The sequence below is a fragment of the Lampetra fluviatilis genome, chromosome 6, assembly GCF_964198595.1.
Source record: "Lampetra fluviatilis chromosome 6, kcLamFluv1.1, whole genome shotgun sequence".
NCBI lineage: Eukaryota > Metazoa > Chordata > Hyperoartia > Petromyzontiformes > Petromyzontidae > Lampetra > Lampetra fluviatilis.
This window is the reverse complement of record NC_136280.1, coordinates 6333753-6354437: the sequence shown is the minus strand read 5'-3', so window position 1 is coordinate 6354437 and position 20685 is coordinate 6333753. Positions and strand designations below refer to the sequence as shown.

The following is a 20685-nucleotide window of genomic DNA, read 5'->3' as shown; positions in this document are numbered from 1 at the left end:
AATATGCTACGGAAAACATTTGTAGGGGTTCATTAAAACATCTGGCCCACCTTGTACACTTTGTACACTATAATGTCCCATATCCGACTGGCACGTATCCACCCTCAAAATGTTCAGGACGGAACACCATGCACAAATACCCCGTGTAGTATGTGTGCATACTGTTGCTGTCATGCACAATAGATGTGCACAGATCGGATCTTTTCACATCCAGTGTTTTTAATCTTGCACACATTCACATTATATTACTTTTACAGCAGTCAAACATTTCCTCAATTTTAATGCAGGTGCTTATTTTTTGTTTTCCATTGTCTCTGTGCACGGCGGTGTAACTGACATTGTCTATTGACCTTGATTTATCCACCTTTTTTCAAACATCCGCCTATATCCCACTCAGCCCCTAGCGAGTTGGATATACGTTATACTTTTTGCACTGCGTATATATTAAAACTGTATGTCAGGGATGTAGCAATTCACTTCCCACCTCACCAGCCCAGCAATTTGATGACTATCCACGATTCCGAGTTAAGATTCAATTTTAAAATCCAGTCTCTTTTTTTTCAACATGGTGGCGAGATGTTAACTTCTTCGCTTGGTTATACAGGGGGTCGGGGTTCGATCCTGACCCTGACGCCTGTATATTTGGAGTTTGCATGTTCTCCCCGTGGTCGCGGGGATTCTTCTCCGGCCCCTCCCGTTTGTCCATACACATTTAGAAATATGCGTTCAGAGTTTTTGACTGCGTTTCCACGTGATGATGCGCCACTTCGTTGAGCTATCATTTGTGGCAAAGTCGCTTCTGAAAAAGAGCTATATATTTCTCAGTTTGCCTTACCTGGTAAAATTAAAGTAGCAGAGTAGAGTAACTCTACAATGAATGGTAGCGCCTCCAATGGCTGCAGAGGTCACATGACACCCTTTCAATATGCAGTGATATTAGCAATGCGTTGCTGATCAATACATCTTGAAAATGGTGAAAAAATTAAATATACTATTTTTACATTATACTTTAAACAATAGAACAGCATTTATACGTTATGGAAGATAACATTCCTTTTTATTTTAACACGTTTACAAGAGATTTTACTTCCCGACCGCCCCACCACTAGCACTGACCAGCGTGGTGAAGTATGGTAAAATAATCCCCATGACCTACACGGCGTGCGGAGGCCTTTATCCAGCAGTGGATCGATCATGTTCATTATGATATGTTCTTAAGAATGCAGTGTAATGCAATAAGACGATACTTTTAATTTAAAAAAAGCAATCACGTGCATAATGACACGAAACTGCATTAACATTTACATAATAGCATAAAAATGTTATATTTATTCAAAAGTTTCAATTAATTGCTTATGGCGTCACTCGCTTTGTACTCCTGACAGTTTTTTTCCCTGGAGTTGAAGTTGTCTTCTCGCCAAAATCAAGTTTGTTCCTTCATAAAGCAGCCTTTGAAAATTGTACCTCAATCAATTTGGAAAGTATTAAGTATTCTAACTTTGAATTCCCACTGTGCGAATTGACAGACAGCTTTAAGAAAATGGCATCTTAAGGCTCAGATTTTGAACCCTCACATTTGTTCACACCAGGGATTGTAGACATCATCGTGCCTACTTTAGAATGTCCCAGAGCAATGTTTAAAGGTTTAATGGAGGAGCATCTTAATTATATATTAAAATATATATTCATGATATCACACGAAAATAAACAATGTTTACGACTCCCAGCCCATTCGTAGTAACATTTAGTTATTCACTGTTCTTTACTCAGAATGTGACTAATAATAATACAAGGTTTCAGTGCTTCGTGTAGGTTTGTGCGAATTCACAGAAATACGGCGAACCTCGTTCTCCCCAAAATTCGCGATATTATACAGTTCGAATTCACTCCTATGTGGTCGGACGTTGGACAGTATTGTGCTATTCGGCAGGCAACTGTCTCATGCGGTTTCGCTCTGTGTGCCCCTTTTTTTCGAATGCATTTACCACAAAGCGAGGAAAACCTGGAGCAATTTCAATTCATAAAGCAGGCACCCTTAAACAATGGATCTCAGAACACCATGCATGTAAAGGAGGTTAATACATGAGCGAAAAAAAAGAAACGATGAACGAAACGAGAGAGAGATAGCGAGAGAGGAGGTCGTTTTAAACAGGTGCTGGTGGGGGGGTGGTCTTCACCCGGGACGTAAAGGTCTCCATTGACTGTGAGTAACCTTTGACCTCCACGGTCAGGGAATTTCAGAGCCTGGGTGCCGTACAAACGAAATCCCTGTCACCCCAGGTTTAAAGGCTGGAGCACGGTATGCCGAGTAGGGCACGATTTCGTGTTGTTAACCGATAGCCATGATTCTCAAGAGAACACATTGAGTTGTGACATGTCCCTGCCGTCATAGGTGGAGTTTGACTTCTATATTTTGGGGGGGGGGGGGGGGCGGGGATCAGAGGTTCGCTTTGTCCCTCACATTAGGAATCGCGGGTGCATATAATGAATGTTTTTTTTATCTTAATTGTAAACTACTGAAAATGTATTTATATAGGTGTCCAGTTTGGGGGGGCATTTCCTCCCCTTACGCCCCCCACCCCCAAACTCTACCCATGCCATATGTGCCACTTCAGGTAGTCTTCGGGTTACAGCCTCCTTCAAAACGTATCTACTGGGCAGACCTTTTATGAATATAACTTGCATTACAAAGCAACACCGTTAGGAGTTCACAAAATGAGGCGAGACTGATCCCTGCTCTCAGGGTAGTGCCCTCTACCATAACCATCGCTTAAGGCCAATCATACCCATCCTGTCATCGCCAGTGAGCTGGGCTCCCAGACAACCCTGAGCGTTTTCCCCTGTTGCTCACCCTTTTATAGCCCCACTCCTCCCACCACGATCCTCCAACTTTGCCTCGTTTGGCTGAGCGGAGTCTGAATCTTCAGCCACTCGTCCCCCCCCCGCCACCCGGATTGGATCGCCTGCCACGGGGGGTGGGGTCCCAGTTAAGGGAAAAACGTAGCCCACCATTCCAGTTGCACACAAAGCTTCAACGATGCCCGCCAATACAACCCGCGGCCCTCCTGAATGAACAAAACATCATGGAGTTGCGTACTAATTACAAGCAATTAATGGGCACCAACGATGATGAAACAACTATTCCAATTGTTTATCCAGGAGAGCATTGGGATGGCTGGTCAATGGCATTAATGAGACTTAGGCTTCATCTCGGGAAGGACACTGGAGCCCCAGGTAAAACCCAGTATTCACACCAGGGGGTGAACACTCAACACTGGCATTTACTGGCCACTTTGCAGCCCTGGTGGTCACCCATCCAAGTCCAAATCAAGCTAAATTTTGCTTACCTTCTGAGTACGGATGAGAGTGATGTATAAATGTTTAAAAGTACATTCCGATCATTGCAAGTCAACACGGGAGCTTTATGTTGTGATACACAGTATGCCTTTAATGTCAAACCCTTGTATTGAGTATGATGCTAATCTGCATTAAGTAAAGTCACCTGAATATACTGCGAGGAAGGCAAGAGGAAATCATCTCAAACTATCTTACCCTAGTTATGTGGCTCAAGTACCCCTGGGAGTTGTTGCAAAGTGAGATAGGGAGAGGAGCTTGTGCCACGGTATATTGGAGCACATAAACGAGGAAAGTGCTATTTAAAAAAGCAAAACACGAATTAGTAATCCTCTGGAGTAGTATGATTGGCGTATGAATCATTCAGGGAATCAAATGGAGGGAACGCACCTGAGAGTAAGTCCATCGTGGAGGGATAAGATTGGTGATGTGTAGGAGTTATAGGGATTGTCGCATTGCGACCAATTGTGGAGACTTTCAGCAGTGGATGGTGCATGGCTGCTGTTGCTACTAATGATGATGATACAATTAAAACCGCATTTGCCTTAGCTGCTGCATTGTCCCCAGTGAATTATTTAAACTATATAAATACATTTTGGAAATGTGTAATTTAATATTTACTGCACATTTAATGGCTACAAAAGCTACACATATAAAATATAATCGCAACATTGCTTTGTTATTTACAAGCCAAATACTCTGACATGATTTTATAATAACAGTTGGTCACAAAATTGCAACAGCAGCCTACCATGCTCTATACATTCTCTGCACATACAAAAACATGTGGCATGCATTTTTTACGTGAAATTACAACCACACAAAAATGTATATCCTGATGTTTTTAATAATGATATTGCTCATCGCCATCAGCATGGTAGTTTAAGGCTGAAATGTTCTGGTAAGCAACCTCCATTTATCTCCATCTGTCTTGGATGATGTCAATCAATGAATCAGTCAATGGCTTTTATTTAGAGCCTGCTGAGAGCCCATTTAGATAAATGCATCTTTTGCAAAGGACACTTGGAGTAAAATATACATAGGTAAAAATTTGCACAGCTAAGAGAATTTGGTGCAGAGAAAAATAAGTTAAACAAACAGCTTGCGTGTTCTTTGTGATGTGATTTCACTCATTGATCTTCCACCCCATTGCATTACATTGTGTTCGGCTCATGTAAATTTGCCTATTTCCCATGTATTAACATTGTATTCAATTATTTAAAACTTTCTCTAATCTGGCTTATATAGGTGTCTCATTTATTAACTTATTATTTGCACTACTGTCATCTAAATAATTTAACTTGATTTAATTCATGTATATATTATTCATTTACTGCTATTGTAGTCAGTTGGATGTTATGATTTATGTTTTTGGCATGTAATTTACACCCACAATGCGCATATTTGCAAAGATCTGAATTATATTCCATTGCAATTTTCAATTTTCTGTACCGTATTTTGCATACAGATTACATTTAGTTTGTGGAATCGAATGTAATGGCTAGGCCTTTTTTTTGTGAACAGTTTTGGGGCTTCAAAAGTATATATTATTGTGGCCTGCACTTACTTCACTTAGTATTTGGATGCCTCCATATACTGAATAGATTTTCTATATTTATACACCACTGTATAAGCCTGTAGAATTGTGTTAAAATTGCATGATATGTTGTTACTTTATAGAATTGACGAGTATTATGTAACCCTGGGTTGTTATCATTTCTAAACCGCCTTCTCCACTGTTCATGTGTCTTGGTTGTTGTCACAGTATATCTCAAGCTCTGGGGTTGAATCCCATCTCCTGATCTTGTTTAAAACATTTCTCCATATATAACTCGTATTCGTTGTTGGATGCACTCTGCCAAACACAAATCACATATCTAAACAAAGTATTTTCGTGGGGAACAAGGGAGCATAAGTAAAATGTATACAATACATTTATGTGACCTGTGAAAATAACTTATAATACCTTTCACATGTATGTTTGGTCTAAATCCATGGATCCAATGCAACCTTTTATTGCTGATAACATGTCAATCAATGCACATCTATTTATTTATATAACACACAACGCATCAATAGAGGTGTATTAGAGTCCTTTACATAAAGTAAAATTGACAGATAGTCAATACTGTAAAATAACATACAGTTTGTTTCAAATAACAAAGCAATGTGCCCTTGACAATATAATATTTAAAACTAATGTGTATGTATATCATATAACGATAATACCATCTTATATGACGGTATTTCCAGTGGTGGTCTACGTATTTAGGTATGTATGTATGCCACACGACTCTGTTGTGTAACTTTAACCATCATTTTCCATTTAGAAAACATAATTAAATACCTTTACATATTTTTCAGATATATAACAATGTAATTTATTGAGTAAAAATCCATGAAAAGTCTCACTGATGCTGATTGTTCAGCAATTCCTTTTGAAAGAGTGTTTTTGTATGTGGGAAGAAACTGGAGTATTCAGAGACAACCATGCGCATTCAAGGGAATGGCAGTCCTGCACATTAACCCACTTGCTGTACTGCCATCTCCTGGTAGCCTATCAGGTTGAGGAGTTTTACAAATATGTGATTCAGAACCCTTGCCTCCAAAGCATTGGAGTATAGCTGTAATCCGAAAGACATGGCTCAAGAATTTAAAGTTAAACTTTTAAATTATATATGTAAAAAAGATATCCAGCCATTCTAAATCCACTACTGGTGGTCATATTTTATTTGACCATACTTCACCACCCTGGTTCGTGTGGTTTGGCGAAGTGGGGGAGGAGAAGACTTACTCACTTCTGATGTTAGCCTTGGCTGGGATTCAAACTTGGGTGGCTGGGTTCACATATCCCAGCTCCACCCTAAATTTTTTTTTATTTTACCAGATGTCTGAAATATTTTAAGTATTGCCCATTTTATGAAGGTTCCAAAATGGCTACACTTTATGAATCTTGCCATTTCGGCCTATAAATAAGCTTGTAATGATTGGCATGAACAATGTAGAGAAGGCAGTGGTTGTCTGATAAAACAGTGAATTCAAACTCAACAGTGTTGTCCTGAATATAAATATATTTCTGCTGCTCTTCAAAAGCTACACAATCACATTCTAAATGCATTGACATGTTTAATGAGGTTCCATTGTATTTCAGAAACAATCTTTTTTATAAACATAACTGGATATTATGTTCTTTAAAAAGAAATAAGGATTTCAGTAATGTTGATACATATAATTAGTTGCTTACATAAACTCTTCTTGAGGAATGAGGTGTCATTTGTAATCTACATGTAAGCGGCATCACTATGCAATACGTGGAATGATTTTCTTGTAATCTATATTTCAGTATTCTTACAGCATGTATATCCAATGTTGTGCCCCTTATTCCAAGAAAAAGCTCAGGTACATCTGAATGCTTTTTAAAGAGGTTCCTACTTTTTGACGCCTGACCAATTCCTCAGTGAGCACTCCGATGTGGCAGGAAATAGGAGTACACACAGAAAACCCACACAGGCAAAGAAGCTTGCATTAATCGTCTGTATGCTGTAGGTTAGCAACATGCTTGCTGTAATGTTATCCACCGACCATCTCATGTCACTTACATATATTGGCAAAACCTAAAAACTCTGGCTCCAAAGCACAACCAGACCAAAAACAGATACAAATAATGGTCACCCGATATCATATTTTGACTCATAAATTTGCTTAAAAACATGTATGGGCAGTAAAAAAATATGTAATGGACTATAGAGGGCATGCTAACTGTGCTGTCTTATGACGGGTGTATCAAGGCACAAGAGCAGTGATAGAAGGCTAAATAGAGTAAATTATCGGTTTTACAGCTGGGCTTTGTGACCCTCACTCTTTTCCCAACAACTGTCTGCGGGGTTTGGCTCACAGCTGTCTGGGTGAGTGGTGTATTGAACGCAGCCGAAATGCACTTCACTTCTGCGAGGCAGCTTGTCATGCTTAAAATTGCCATAGCAGCAAAATAACAATGCTTCATGACCATACCTCAATCCCACTGCACCCCTACCCTGCACAACATGTGTACAATGTCATTGCCTTTTTAATCACTTGCAACATAATGTAATACAGGGGTTGTTATTTAATTTCTTCAGCACTAAATATTCCTCTGTGGTTTGCAAAGTAGATCGTATATGCGTGACTGCCAACCAAAAAATAAAATACACTCAAAATAGTTTAAAGTGTATTTTACAGGAATGCAGTAAGATGCATGTACCATAATCATACCACCAATATGTTGCAAACAACTGCTTGCATTCATTGTTAATTTATAATAAGTTTTTTCAACTATTAATTCCAAACGTATAACACCATGATTTCTCTGCAGATGCATATGGTTGGAGGCCAGAATTTTAAGAGCGCTGCATATGTTTTCCCCAATACCGTTGATGTCACATGAAAGGCCATTCTGAAGGAACCGTTTATATGTTCCATCACTGAACAGAGAATACAAAATAATTGCTGTGTAACGATAGTTGAGGCTGATGAAGCAGTTTGTCTGTGCATATGTGGGGAGTGGTCGTGTAGTGGTTAGCACGCTGCACTATGAACCCAGCGACCCGAGTTCGAATCCCACTCACGGCCAACATCAGTTGACCAACAACAATATGGCCTTGAACCGTGTGCTGACCATGCCAGTGTAATATTCTAGCCCACTGGGGGCTGGGTTAGCAGATTACAAAAGATTATGATATGTACAGACAAATGCCTGCCTGCACAGTACAAGGTAGCCTCGACAAAGGAGTGAAGCAAATAGGTTAATGCCTGTGTGTGTTGGGGGGGGGAGCCGTGGCGCAGTGATTAGTGCGCTGCTCTGTGAACCCGATCACTCGAGTTCGATTCCTGCTCACAGGCAAGACCAGGGACGAATATTTCAACCAGTCTTGGGCCTCCCTTAAGTCGACTTTACCTCAAATTAGTACCTGGTGTCATGTGTAAACATTGCTACTGGGAAGACAAGAGCGGCCGGGTGTGGTGCTGACCATCCCACCCCCTCGTGTGCCGTACCAGCCTTCATAAATGCTCGCTAACAGCACTTGCCCCAACAGTCTGGTAAGCCTCTATGGGAGATCTTTGCCTTATATCAAGAATGCCTACCTCTCAAGTTCCTCAACCAGCTTCTCCTTCAACTGTAATATTGCTGTCATCTTCAAAACCCTCCTTGACATTGCCACAGCTGTACTTGCCTCTTTTATCTCCTCGCCAGTATTCTTTCTCTAACTTCCTCTCCTATGAATCTTTACACAATGGGAGGCTGCTTCCTTTTCTTCCGCTGCTTCCATTGTAACCTGCTGTACAATTGCTCTTTGTATATTTATAATCCCCCATCTTATAAAAATGTGCCTATCTGTATGTCACGTCTGTAAAACATTCTTAATTTCGTGGCCCTTTGTACTTCGTGGTCATACGTGCACAGTGTGTACAAAACGCCTCTTCTGGCATTACGGTAAAACCAAATTGCAATGAATACACCCATGCGTACACGCGTGTATGTGTGGGCCCATATGTACCAACGAAAGCCATTAGGCAAGCTTCATGAAACACTGGCATTCATGTAAGGATTCTCCAAGAGACTATGTTGCGATATGCAATTCTCCTGTGCCATTGAATAAAGAGTACGATTCAATAGCAATACTTTAGATGTCGATAATTATATGAACTAACACAAACATATTTATTTGCAAACAGTTATAAAATCACCCTGTCAAATAATTACACACATCCAAATAAGTCTCACGAGTTGTCTCTCCATTGCGTGTTTGCTTTTTCATAATTAATGTGATAGTATACGAGGTAAAACAATTTTTTTGCGTTTACCACATGTCTCGTAATCTATCAGTGGATATTATAATGGCAGCATGCTAGACAGTAACTGTTCTGGTTCAATCCATTTCGATGTATGGCTTGAAGGCATATTTTAAACTATTATTCTTAATGCATAGCTCACTCTTAATTTAAATACTTGTTAAAAAACCAGCCGTGTGATCGTTTTTCAAATTGTAAAGCTGCTATATTTACAATCCTACCCTTGACAAGCAGAATATCCCACGCTAACAGTCCTTAAATGGTCGGGACGCCTGGGCAGGGTCAACCAAAAACCGCCCTGTGATTAAGCTGCTGCTTGCGAGGTGGCTGCATGGTGAGTTTATTTGGCTGTTAAATGTGTTTTTGTTTAACGACACTGACATGTGTTCACATAATTGTAATCTTCTGGATCACTACATTGCAATGGTACGATTGCAATGCATGATTGCATGACACATGACGCTACATAATCGTACACTCGAAAAATGTGAAAATAGTCATCTCAAGTCATTACTCGTCAGGATGTTATAACCAAGTGATCTGCTTATGTTGTTGTGAGCATGTCAATGTATGGGTAGGTCTGCTTACCATCTCCCAGCGTGAAGGAAATCATCAAAATGAGTCCAGCGGTTCTTCTGCGCAGGTGCTCATTATCAAAGCGGTAGTTTTCGCATTTCATCTCGTTTGCCATTTTCGTACGGGTGTTTTTTTTTTAATAGCGGGGCGGTCCTCGTCCCTCTTATAAAATTCTTTTTTAATACCCCGTCACCCCCAAGTCGGCAGGCAGGACGCAACAACTGCACGGCCAAAAAAAAAGTTACGCCGCGCTCTGCTCCATTCCTCCGCGGTTCGCTCGAAATCTCCACGAACGCAAGCGACAAATAAACGTCGCCGAAGCCCAATAACGAACCGCGCGCGCGCCCGCCCGCCCTCCCCTTGCCTTGCACAAGCCGCGGCGCGCGCGCCCGTTGCTATGCGCACGTGCGGTGCTGAAGTGGACAGCTCTGCTCGCTGCTGTGCGGGTGCCGTGTGTGCGTGGGCGAGCGAGCCAGGGAACGAAGGAGGCGGGCAGCGTTGCGTGCGCTCTTTGCTTAGCTGACTACGCAAGGGGTTGGGCTTCTTCGCCGCTCGGGGTGCGGGGGGACCGGGGGGGTGGGGTGGGTTGGCTAGGGAGGTGGGGGGTGCCGGAGAAAATAGGGCTAGGGCGGGGGGGGGGTTCGGGGTAGGGCCAGCAGGGTGAGCGGTTTTTACACGCGCAACGCCTGTCTCATTGGAATGACGGAGCGCGTATGCGCTGGCGCGTTCGTTTAAAGATTCAGCGTGCGCTTTTCGCGAAATGACGCGTTCTGCCATTCGCACAATTTATTTTTGTCTTCTATAAGCATTACGAGTAAAATCTGCGTTCGTAAGTGTCGAATCATTTCGGGAGCTGGTATAACGGTGAACTAAGCAAACGGGAAATGAGAGGATGATGCTTAGAGGAAAGGACAAATTTTTTAAATGCTATTCATGGAAATTACTTTAATTAGATGATTTACAATTCAACCTTCGCCAGGATGGTATTCAGTTGATTTTTACCCCGAACACGCTTTCGCAATTTCTTAAACTGAACATGTTGCAGGTTTAATAATGCTGTAATTGAGAACTCTCGTAGAGGATATGATTGCGACTTAACAGCTATAAATAGTGAGGTTAACACAAGATTCGAGGGGATGATTGTTTTATTATTTCAAATAAATTATTATAAATGTACAGGACCGACAATTTGGGAAAGTTTATATCAAATACAGCAATTTAATTTATACAAAATGTAGTCTTTGTATTTTAACAGTGACTTCATTCACGCATCCTAAGCATCACACGGGCTTGCTGCAGATAACGTATTCAAACAAAGGATGTAGTTGTATTGTTTGCTTATTCCAACAAGCATGTATATGTGTTGAACTTCTTTCACAGCGTACGTAGCCAACCTTGCTAATCGGAGGTGTGACGTTCATCCGAACAGCAGTCTCCTTACCACGTGTTGTATCATCAACCGGACTGATTTTGGGTACCGTGCACGTTTTCCCGTTTTTCACGTACAAACTCTGGACAAGGGCTAGGAGCTAGAGGAGTCGATATAAAAGGTGTGGAGGGGGGGGGGAATCTATACACATCTAGCAGTGCGCTCTTTGCTGCCAATACTCTTGAGCATAGTCTTAGACTTACACAGTGCAACCAGGCAAGTACAAATATCAGCATTAAGCCGCCAAGCTACAGCTCTTGCCCATCGATTGTCCGCAGCAATTTCGTTAACGTATGCCTACGTCAAGGTATTAAGTACAAGCAACGACGCTCGTGAGATTTAGTTCCAGATTATGTAGCATAGCGCACAAAGCAGAAAAGGTAAATAATTCATGCGAACCCTGCGTCATCACATAACTTCTATACGCCATAATGCACCCAGCAATATTTTCGTGCCTGTTGCTACAAAAAAAGTAATAGAGACAATTACGTGACGTGCTTTAAGCAATCTGTTTCAAGATTCACTTTGTGAACACAGCTGCATGTTCGAGGGCCTTTCTGCGTTACTTTGTATGCCAAAACGCCCCCACACCTCTTAAACAATTCTGACATTTGCCATTTACTATTATGTAAGTGTGGTGCGGAAATGTCTGTTGCTGTTGCTAAAATATTTCACTGATTGTGTTCGTGCAAATGCTCATACCCGCTGGGGTAAACAGCTTGGACGTGGTGAATAAACATGTGAAGAAGCATTGTCTTGTTAGAGCACTCCTATGCTGGATACACAACCCCGACAAAGTGCTCTTTGCATTTAGCAGCAGTGGTTTCGTGGGGATGTAGTTCAACAAAATATCGCATGCACGGGCCGTTATTTAATGTACATAAATGCATTAAGTGATATATTTTCGTCCGCTGATTGTTGGCGAAACATACAGTTGAAATGGCTTACAATATTCACACTTAACTTGTAATTAATTTGACGTAAAAGTACAGTGATATTTAGAAAACGAAACCCACATCATGCTCGTGAGTTGCCAGGTATGCTTCGAAAATGTACAATTAGCAAGTTTAATTGTTATAAGTGAAGCAGCAGAGGGAATTGATAGTTTAGCAGACGTATGTTATTTAGTTTATGAATCCTGTTAGAAAGCAAATATCTGATGCCTTGTTTCAGTAAGTAAGGTGTGTGTAAATGTCCTTAAAGGCCACATTTAACTATGTTTATTTTTTGGTTGAATGCCGCCATAATGTGTGCCCATAAAGGTGTCAGCCATTATTAAATAATTACAATTACAAGGGAGTTTGGTTAAAGTGTTGGAAAAATATTCCCTGTATTCGTAAGATGAGTGTATACCAAAAAAACCCCAGCAGCACATGCCAGAATCAATCAATATAATCACACCTGCGATGTTGGCGAATGCCTGCAACTCTCTCACATATTGATACAATGTGACTTGCCAGCACCATGGCAAACATGAGGTTTTATCATCATCATCAGCCGTGTTCTATCCACTTTTGGATGACTTTATCCTCATGTTGCCACCGAGCCTTGCAGTTTTGAGATGCAACCAAAGATCTCACACCTGCATATGAGCTTATTTTGTCACTTCATCTCCATGATTGATTGCATTCTCGAGCATATTCTTCCGTTGGCTGCCATCCTCATCAGCAACCTCCTCCATCAGCCACCACCCCATTAGCAATGTGTCCTGCCTCAACTGACTTTACTTCCTTAAAAGTCAATATTTTTTTTCCCTGTAAATGTGCGCTTGTTCCCTCATCCACGTAACCCTCTCTGTCTCTAACTGTAATTCTAGCGTCCGTCTCTCAATGATATTTTTCATACTTTTCAGCCTTTCCCTCTGTATACCTTGTCATTTTCCATTTCACGTCTATGGCATAGCAAGTAATATGTGCAGATTGCCGAATTCCTTTTATAGTAAAAAAAAGACCTAGTATGAAGTGTTTCCCTTTTGTATCCTTCCAACATTTTATTATTTTGTTTAACACGTAGGCTTTCGCGACCAATATCGAAACAGGAGGATTTCTCCATAAATCTGGCTGTCGCCTGATGAAGCAAGTTGTAATTACTGGCGAAATGTCGTGCTCAGATTGTAAATGTTGCGGATTTGCTCTCCAACACACGGGTGTGCTGTACTAGTAACGAATTGGCATGCTCTGTTTACGTGACAAACCTTATTAATTGGCTGTGTCGGATGGTGGTGGATTTAACGACACATTTATGTTTATGCGATCTAACCCAAAAAAACAGTATATTATGGGTATTTTTTAGTTTTGTTAATCGAACCTGAAACACTTGAATTTTGTTTTGGGTCTATCTTAGCTGAACTTAACATCACTCTTTGTTAGCTTTTTTTAAAAATTGTGTCATCAGCAAATACAAGATGGTTAATATATTCTCTATTTATATTTATATAAGCCAGCCATACTGGTATTTAATAATGGTGTTAAATATTAATTTACCTCTTGATGGTAAGCGGTCAATGGTAGAAACACCTTTTCTTAATCCAGCTTTTTAAAATGGTTAGTTGGCCTCTAACTTGTCAATTACTCGGTAATCTTTCGCCTCATGAGTAAAACAAATTCAAATCAGTCCTCTCCCCCGCTTTATGTCAAATTATTATTCAGGCATTGTTTCGCAATTGTCGGCATGATGAAAGAAGTGGGAACCCATATTAGATCAAGATTAGTGGACATATTGATTATATGATATTGTATTCTTGTGCATGGCAATATGTTAAGGAGCTAAATGCCAATGTTGAGGTCTGATAGCCACGAGAGGGCTTCGGGAGATAGTTTGGAAAATCATGCTATTCCTCCTCCCTAACACATTCCTGCGGAGGGAGCTGGTCGGAACGTTGGGTTGCTCGGTCAATGGCCAGGGTCAACGGCGGCGTGGTGTATTCCGCAAATATGCCCGACTGTGAGGGTGGGTACAAGCCGGCGTGAGTAGGTTAAACGTTGAGTTTTATAAGGGCACCACGGGGTGACCAGCCCCTCGCCACCCAGCCTCACCCCTCCCAACCCCCACCCAGTCCCTCCCCAACCTCCCCACCCAGCCCCTCCCCAACCTCCCCACCCAGCCCCACCCTCCGCACCCAGCCCCTCCCCACCCTCCCCACCCAGCCCCTCCCTCCCTCCCCACCCAGCCCCTCCCTGCACGACGGACACAATAATCCCCTGTGGGCTGGTGTAACCAGGAGGTTCCTACCAGTATAAGGTGCACAGACTACAGTGGTTCATTATATGGGTTGCATGGACACAGTTGCACTGTGACTTATCTTTCAGTTTCCATTCATGAAGGAGATGTGTGCATGGGCCTGTTGATGTTCTGATGTGATTGATGGCTCCACTTGTATCTTCGAGGAACATCAAAGCTAGGTGTGGTGTTTTGATTCTTCATTTAATGTTTACACAGAAACGAAATACCTTAATCGTGTGGAGGTTGTGAAAGACAAAACCAGATTACATTTGCATATTTGTGTAGTTATATCAACATAGCTGCAACTCCTTTTTAATTAGCAATTATTTAAATATAGATGTTACCTTCATGGACACGTTGTATTTTGGCACTGCCTATTGCATAACTATGTCTAGTAATATGCATTATGCATACAAACACTAAGCTGCTGTTTTTATAGTCTGACAGCATAGTATGTTCACTGCTCATTGAAGCATGAATGCACAGCCTTGAACTATGTGCTGCCTATGCCCAGTGTAGTATTCTATTCCAGCACGAGACTGGAGGCTGGGTTCGTGGATTACGAGAGATTATGATATGTACAGACACCTGTCTGCCTGTACGGTACAAGGTGGCCTCTACAAAGGAGTGAAGCAAATTGGTTAATGCCCGTGTGGTGGATGTGAGTGTTAGCTCTGTGTTTATTGGTGAAGGGGAGCAGTGGCGCAGTGATTAGTGCGCTGCACTATGAACCCGGCGACACGGGTTCGATTCCCGCTGGCAGTCAATACCTGTGACGATTATTTAAACCAGTCCTGGGCCTCCCCTAGGTCAACTCAGCCTGCAATTAGTACTTGGTGCAATGTGTAAACATCGCCACGAGGGAGACAAAGGCAGCCGAGAGTGGCGCTGGCCACCCACCACCGCGTGTGTCGTGTTGGTCTTCATAGGTGATACTCGTTAACAGTACTTGCTCCAAAAGTATGTTAAGGCTATACAGGGGATCTTTGTTTTTGCGTGGAGGGACACATATATATTCAAAAATACACTTGATGGAATTGATCAAACGAGATCGAGATCAAGATGTCTTCATGGCCAAAGCGATTGATGCCACCGCATCTCGCCAATGCCTTCTGTCAGATTCTGCAGCTGCTGCTAACACAGTAGGCACAAACCTTCAGGTTAAAACAAGTCTTGAAACTTGGTGACGGAGGAAGGTTAATTTTGTAACTGTAATTTGACTTTTGTTATACGGTGATTTTTTTCCCCTAATTTTAAAAGCGAACCTTAAAGAAACGTGCAATTATATTAAGTGCGTTGAACTGAAATAATGAACATGTCTCGACACTTGAACTACTCGAGATACACCAGTAAGAACTACTATGCGGCATTAAAGTAAAATTTTATATTAGGTGTAATAAAAAGGTGAAAGTAATATTGCCATGGTGTCATGCTTCGCACACTGTGCTTACAATCCACAGATTTGTCAGTTCAATCTTCAGGCATGGTAGTTGAATGTGCAATTCTACATAAGTGATTTTAAGTAATTTAACCAGTCAAATGATGAACACGTTAAGTGATTAACATCTACCAACTTGGAAATGTACAGATAAAAACTCTGTGTGGAATTAAAGCGTAATTGAATATTAGGTGTAATGATGATATACGCATCTAAATATTAAAATAAAAGTATACATTTAACTGATTTTTTATTCCCACTGTATCTGACGTTATAAATTAAAATTTTCAAGTATAAAATGTTGTATTCGTCTACGAAAGTAAAACATTTTGCAATGTCACGCCTGTCCTTTGCGATGGATGTGAATTGGTTTTTAAGTGGGACTAAATGGGCTTAGACCCAGGCATTTGAGCTTCATGCCAAACTGGCCCCTGCTTCTGCAGATTCTAATTCTGCCAAGCAGACTCTATTAGCTAGTTCGTGTCGTCTGTGTGCCGCGGTTAGCGCTACGCTGCGCTACGAATCTGGCGACCCGGATTCGATTCCCAGCTCACGGCCAACACCAGTGACGATTATCTGAACCGGTCCTGGGCCTCCCCTAGGTCGACTCAACCTCAAATGAGTACCTGGTGCGATGTGTAAACATCGCCACTGGGGAGACAAAGGCGGCTAGGCGTGGGGTTGGCCACTCACCCCCTCGTGTGCCGTGCCGACCTTCATAGGTGCTCACTAACAGCACTTGCCCAAACAGTGTGTTAAAGACTATATGGGGAATCTTTGTCATTGTATTACCTCATTTTCAGTTGTACCTTGAAACAAGGATTCCCCAAACAAAAAAAAGGACACGTTCCTCTCTTGATTAATATTTTCACTATTTAATGACTACCTTCCAGAATGCTACCCGCGTGGTTCATGGTGAATGCATCGTTACGTTATGTACCTCGTTTCAAAGAGCATTTCTAGAAACAGAACATTCCCAAGAAGAAGCCAATTTGCATAAATACTTAGCAATTGCGCAAAGCATTGCTGCACAGTAACACACTAAAGTAAAGCCATTAAAAATGTTTAGCATTTTTTTTTATATCTGCAGATTTCATGTTTTTAGGGAAAATGTGTGCTCCACTGCATTTAGAAGTTAAAAGTAAGAGAAAAAGAGAAATCAGCATAACAAGTAATTTTGCATGCACGAAGGCCCTCGCAATAGGAATGAGACATAAAAGCACAGTGGGTTGATTGAGTTCATGCTACTCTTAGGGGAATGAAATTTGCTAGCTCTGAAGAGCTGTGACCATGGAAATAGTGGAAATACAGGATAGCAATGAAATACACTGTCATTGGTGCACAGGCTGTGGTGAGGCAGTTGGTATCTCATGACCGTGTAGTCATTTGGCTCTAAACTGAAACTAAACAAAGCAGTCTTGATTTGAAGTTTTCGTGACTGCAGGGATCCATACTCTTTGGTTCTTTCGGTAAGTCACGTAGGTATAAAATATGCAGTCACGAAAACTTCAAATCTAGATTGAACCGCCTCTACGGGGAGGGTTTTCACACATCTGTTAGAGCTTTTAACAGACTGCGAGACAAGAAGGCTCAACTGATCGAGTCGCTAACCTTCCTCAAGAGATGCCGCGATAACAAGGTCATACCGATCGCATTTTCACTCACATCTGCTGCTGTCACTTCTCCTAACGCTAAACGGGTCTTGTTTAAAGCCAGCCTATCACTAATCTCAGAGAGAATACGATTGCTCCGATTTGAACTTGCTAATTTAGACAAGACTCTCTTACAATCACACTTAAAATTAACAGATAAAATGTCCACTTCTGATTGGGACCATGTAGATAACATGACAGACTCATCTGCTAATGCAATGTCAACCAAATGTAAAGTTAACTTGATTGCTAAATTCAACCTCCTGTCAAAAAAGAAGCCAGATCCACACGTTAAAAAGTTAGATGTTAACAAGATTGTCATCAATCATAGTAACATCCCAATTTCTGACAGCCTAAAATCGGTACTAGCTAAAGGGTTGAATTTCGCAGTCACCCCTAAACATATCCCAGTGGATGATATCATCTCCCAGGTCGACGTAGCCCTCAAAGACTTGGGACACGTCCCGACAGACGTGGAAAGATCTGAAATTGTCACCATCCTTAAAAATGCTAAGAAACACATTAGTAATATCAGCAAAGACAAGCGCTCTGAACTCGCAAAATTGCAAAAGAGAGATGACATACTCATTGTCTCGCCGACAAGGGCAATGCCACTGTCATCATGGATAAAACCACATACAACAACAAAATCCAGGACTTAAATTTCGATTTAAAGCTTTCGTGACTGCAGGGATTCATCTTCTTGGTTCTTTCGGTAAAGTCAACAAAGATCCTACTAACAGCCTGACTACAAAAACCAACAATATCATTACCAGTTCGACTTCTCTAATTGAACCAGTCAAACGGCTCTCCCCAAAACCTTCTGCTATTAGACCACCCACATTCTATGGTCTTCCCAAGATCCATAAAGAAGGGACTCCACTTCGGCACATTGTTTCCACTATTAACTCACCTACCTACAAACTGGCCCGTTTTCTGTCTGATACCTTGCTTTCATTCACTGGCAAGACTACCTCAGCAGTACATACTGTACCTCAGCTCACTTGGTCTCTCTAATCAAGGGCATTTCACTGTACCCAGATTATTTTCTCATCAGCTTTGGTGTAGTTTCTCTGTTCACCAAGGTTCCTGTGCCTGGCACCTTAGCAATAATTGAAGATTTAGTCCAACATGGACTGAATCCTGATGTTTTTACTCTGGTTAGGCACTGCCTTACCAACACTTACTTCACCTGGAATGATACTTTCTACAAACAAAATGAAGGTACCCCCATGGGTTCCCTCTTATCATCAGTGATAGCGAATGTTTTCATGGAGAAATTTGAAACATGCCATCCAGACATCCAACCTATGTCCTTCCTTGTGGAAGAGATATGTAGATGACACTTTCGTCATTTGGCCACATGGCCTGCCAGCATTGAACCAATTTCTCAACCACATTAATTCCATACACCCATCCATCGAATTCACCATGGAAGTAGAGAAGGATGGTAAGCTACCATTCCTGGATGTTTTGTTTGAGAAGAGACCTGATGGCTCGTTGTGACACTTTGTCTACAGGAAAGCCACCCACACAGATTCCTATCAGAAACCTGATTCCCACCACCATCCGGCACAGAAGAATTCCTTCATCAAAACACTACACCATAGGGCCCACTGCATTTCTGACCAACACCACCTAGCCAGTGAACTGTAACACGTACACCAGGCCCTCAAGATGAATGGGTACTCGGACCGCATTATTCACAAAGCTGTTTCACCAACCACGGAGAAACAACCCCCTGAGACGCCAATCAAAACCATCACATTACCATACATTGCAGGTGTTACCAAAAATATTTCCAAAATCTTAAACAAACACAAGATCCAGGTCCAATTCAGTACAGTACACAAAATCCGTGATCTAATCCCATATGTGAAGGATGTCATTCCTGGCATGCAATATCTTGAAGTCTACACACTAAGTTGCACCTGTGGTGGCTGTTACATTGGGGAAACGAAACGACATATCTCGGACCGTGTTCGCGAGCACAAGTCAGATCTGAAACACGGCAGAACCAATTCCTCCGCCGTGGCTGACCATTGCTATAACGCTGTGGGCTCTCATGATATTGTTTTTTCCGAGACCACGGTACTCTGCAAACCTTCGGGCTACTATCAAAGGTTTGTTCATAAAGCCATCCAGATATATGAACATAGACATATCTTCAACCGAGAAGATGGATACAAATTGAGCAATCATTGGAAGGATGTAATTAACCATGTAAAACCTTAACTGCTTTATGGTGTTGCCTTCATATCCACCCACTCCCCCCCCCGGCACTTTGCCTTGCTCGTCTTCTAATCCCTCTAGCAGCGCACCACTCCCACGACCCCACACCCCCCCCCTCTCTATCTCTCCTCCCTTGCTCCTCCCCCCCCTCTCTTACCTATATAACCTCTTGTCACGGCAGCCCTTTTGCCCACTTCAGCAATTGTTTCTTGCTGTGGTTGTCCCACCTGATGACGGATGCTTGTGTTGCGCCCGAAACGTCGTGATTTAATTGATTTTATTTTATACCTACGTGACTTTACCGAAAGAACGAAACAGTAAACAAAGCAATATAAGTCTCGTGCTGGAATATTGTTTCCAGGCCCGGTATTACATCAATTTCCGGGCAAGGAAATAATATTCTATCCTGAAAACACACTTGAACTTTATTCAATATTAATAGCTGTTGGAGAGAAGCACTTTTGGCACACAGCAAAACATTATACATTGTTGGCAGATTCTTTCACTGCGGCCTTTGCGATGCAACTGTTAATTAAACCAAGTTGTAGGGTATATATTTTCAGAAACACCTGTCAGCAATAATTGGGAAGAGCATATCACGCAATGCTGCCACCATCTCGACCACTCATCCGCATTTTTTTTTACCGTTGACTTGCATCTCCTGGCGTAAAGGTGTGACGACGCTGGGTACTTTGCCTGAGTGTTTGAAAAACAAAAAATCATCCCAGGCTGTACAGATCAAAAAAATGGATTAGCATTTTTATCCATCATCACAAAACATGTCTGTATTAAATTAACGATTGTCTATAATCTAATCACACACCTCTCTTCTCTTACTGGGAAATGACTAAACATCCAGTGAGGATATATTTTTTCCATATTGTCAATAACTGCCAACTGGGTTATGAATACGCCGAAATAAGCACGCATAGCATCCATTGAAGCATATACGA

At 41.7% G+C, this 20685-nt stretch overlaps 1 protein-coding gene across 1 annotated transcript in view; it reads right to left on the bottom strand.

Moving 5' to 3' along the window:
* Nucleotides 1–10297, bottom strand: part of LOC144933091 (transmembrane protein 132E-like) — a 143966-nt gene extending 133669 nt beyond the window's left edge. The window contains exon 1 of the mRNA XM_078857608.1: nucleotides 9772–10297. Within this exon, the coding sequence (XP_078713734.1) occupies nucleotides 9772–9874 (103 nt within the window). The 5' untranslated portion in view covers nucleotides 9875–10297. The remainder of the gene's footprint in view (nucleotides 1–9771) is intronic.
* Between the last annotated feature and the right edge of the window lie 10388 nt (nucleotides 10298–20685).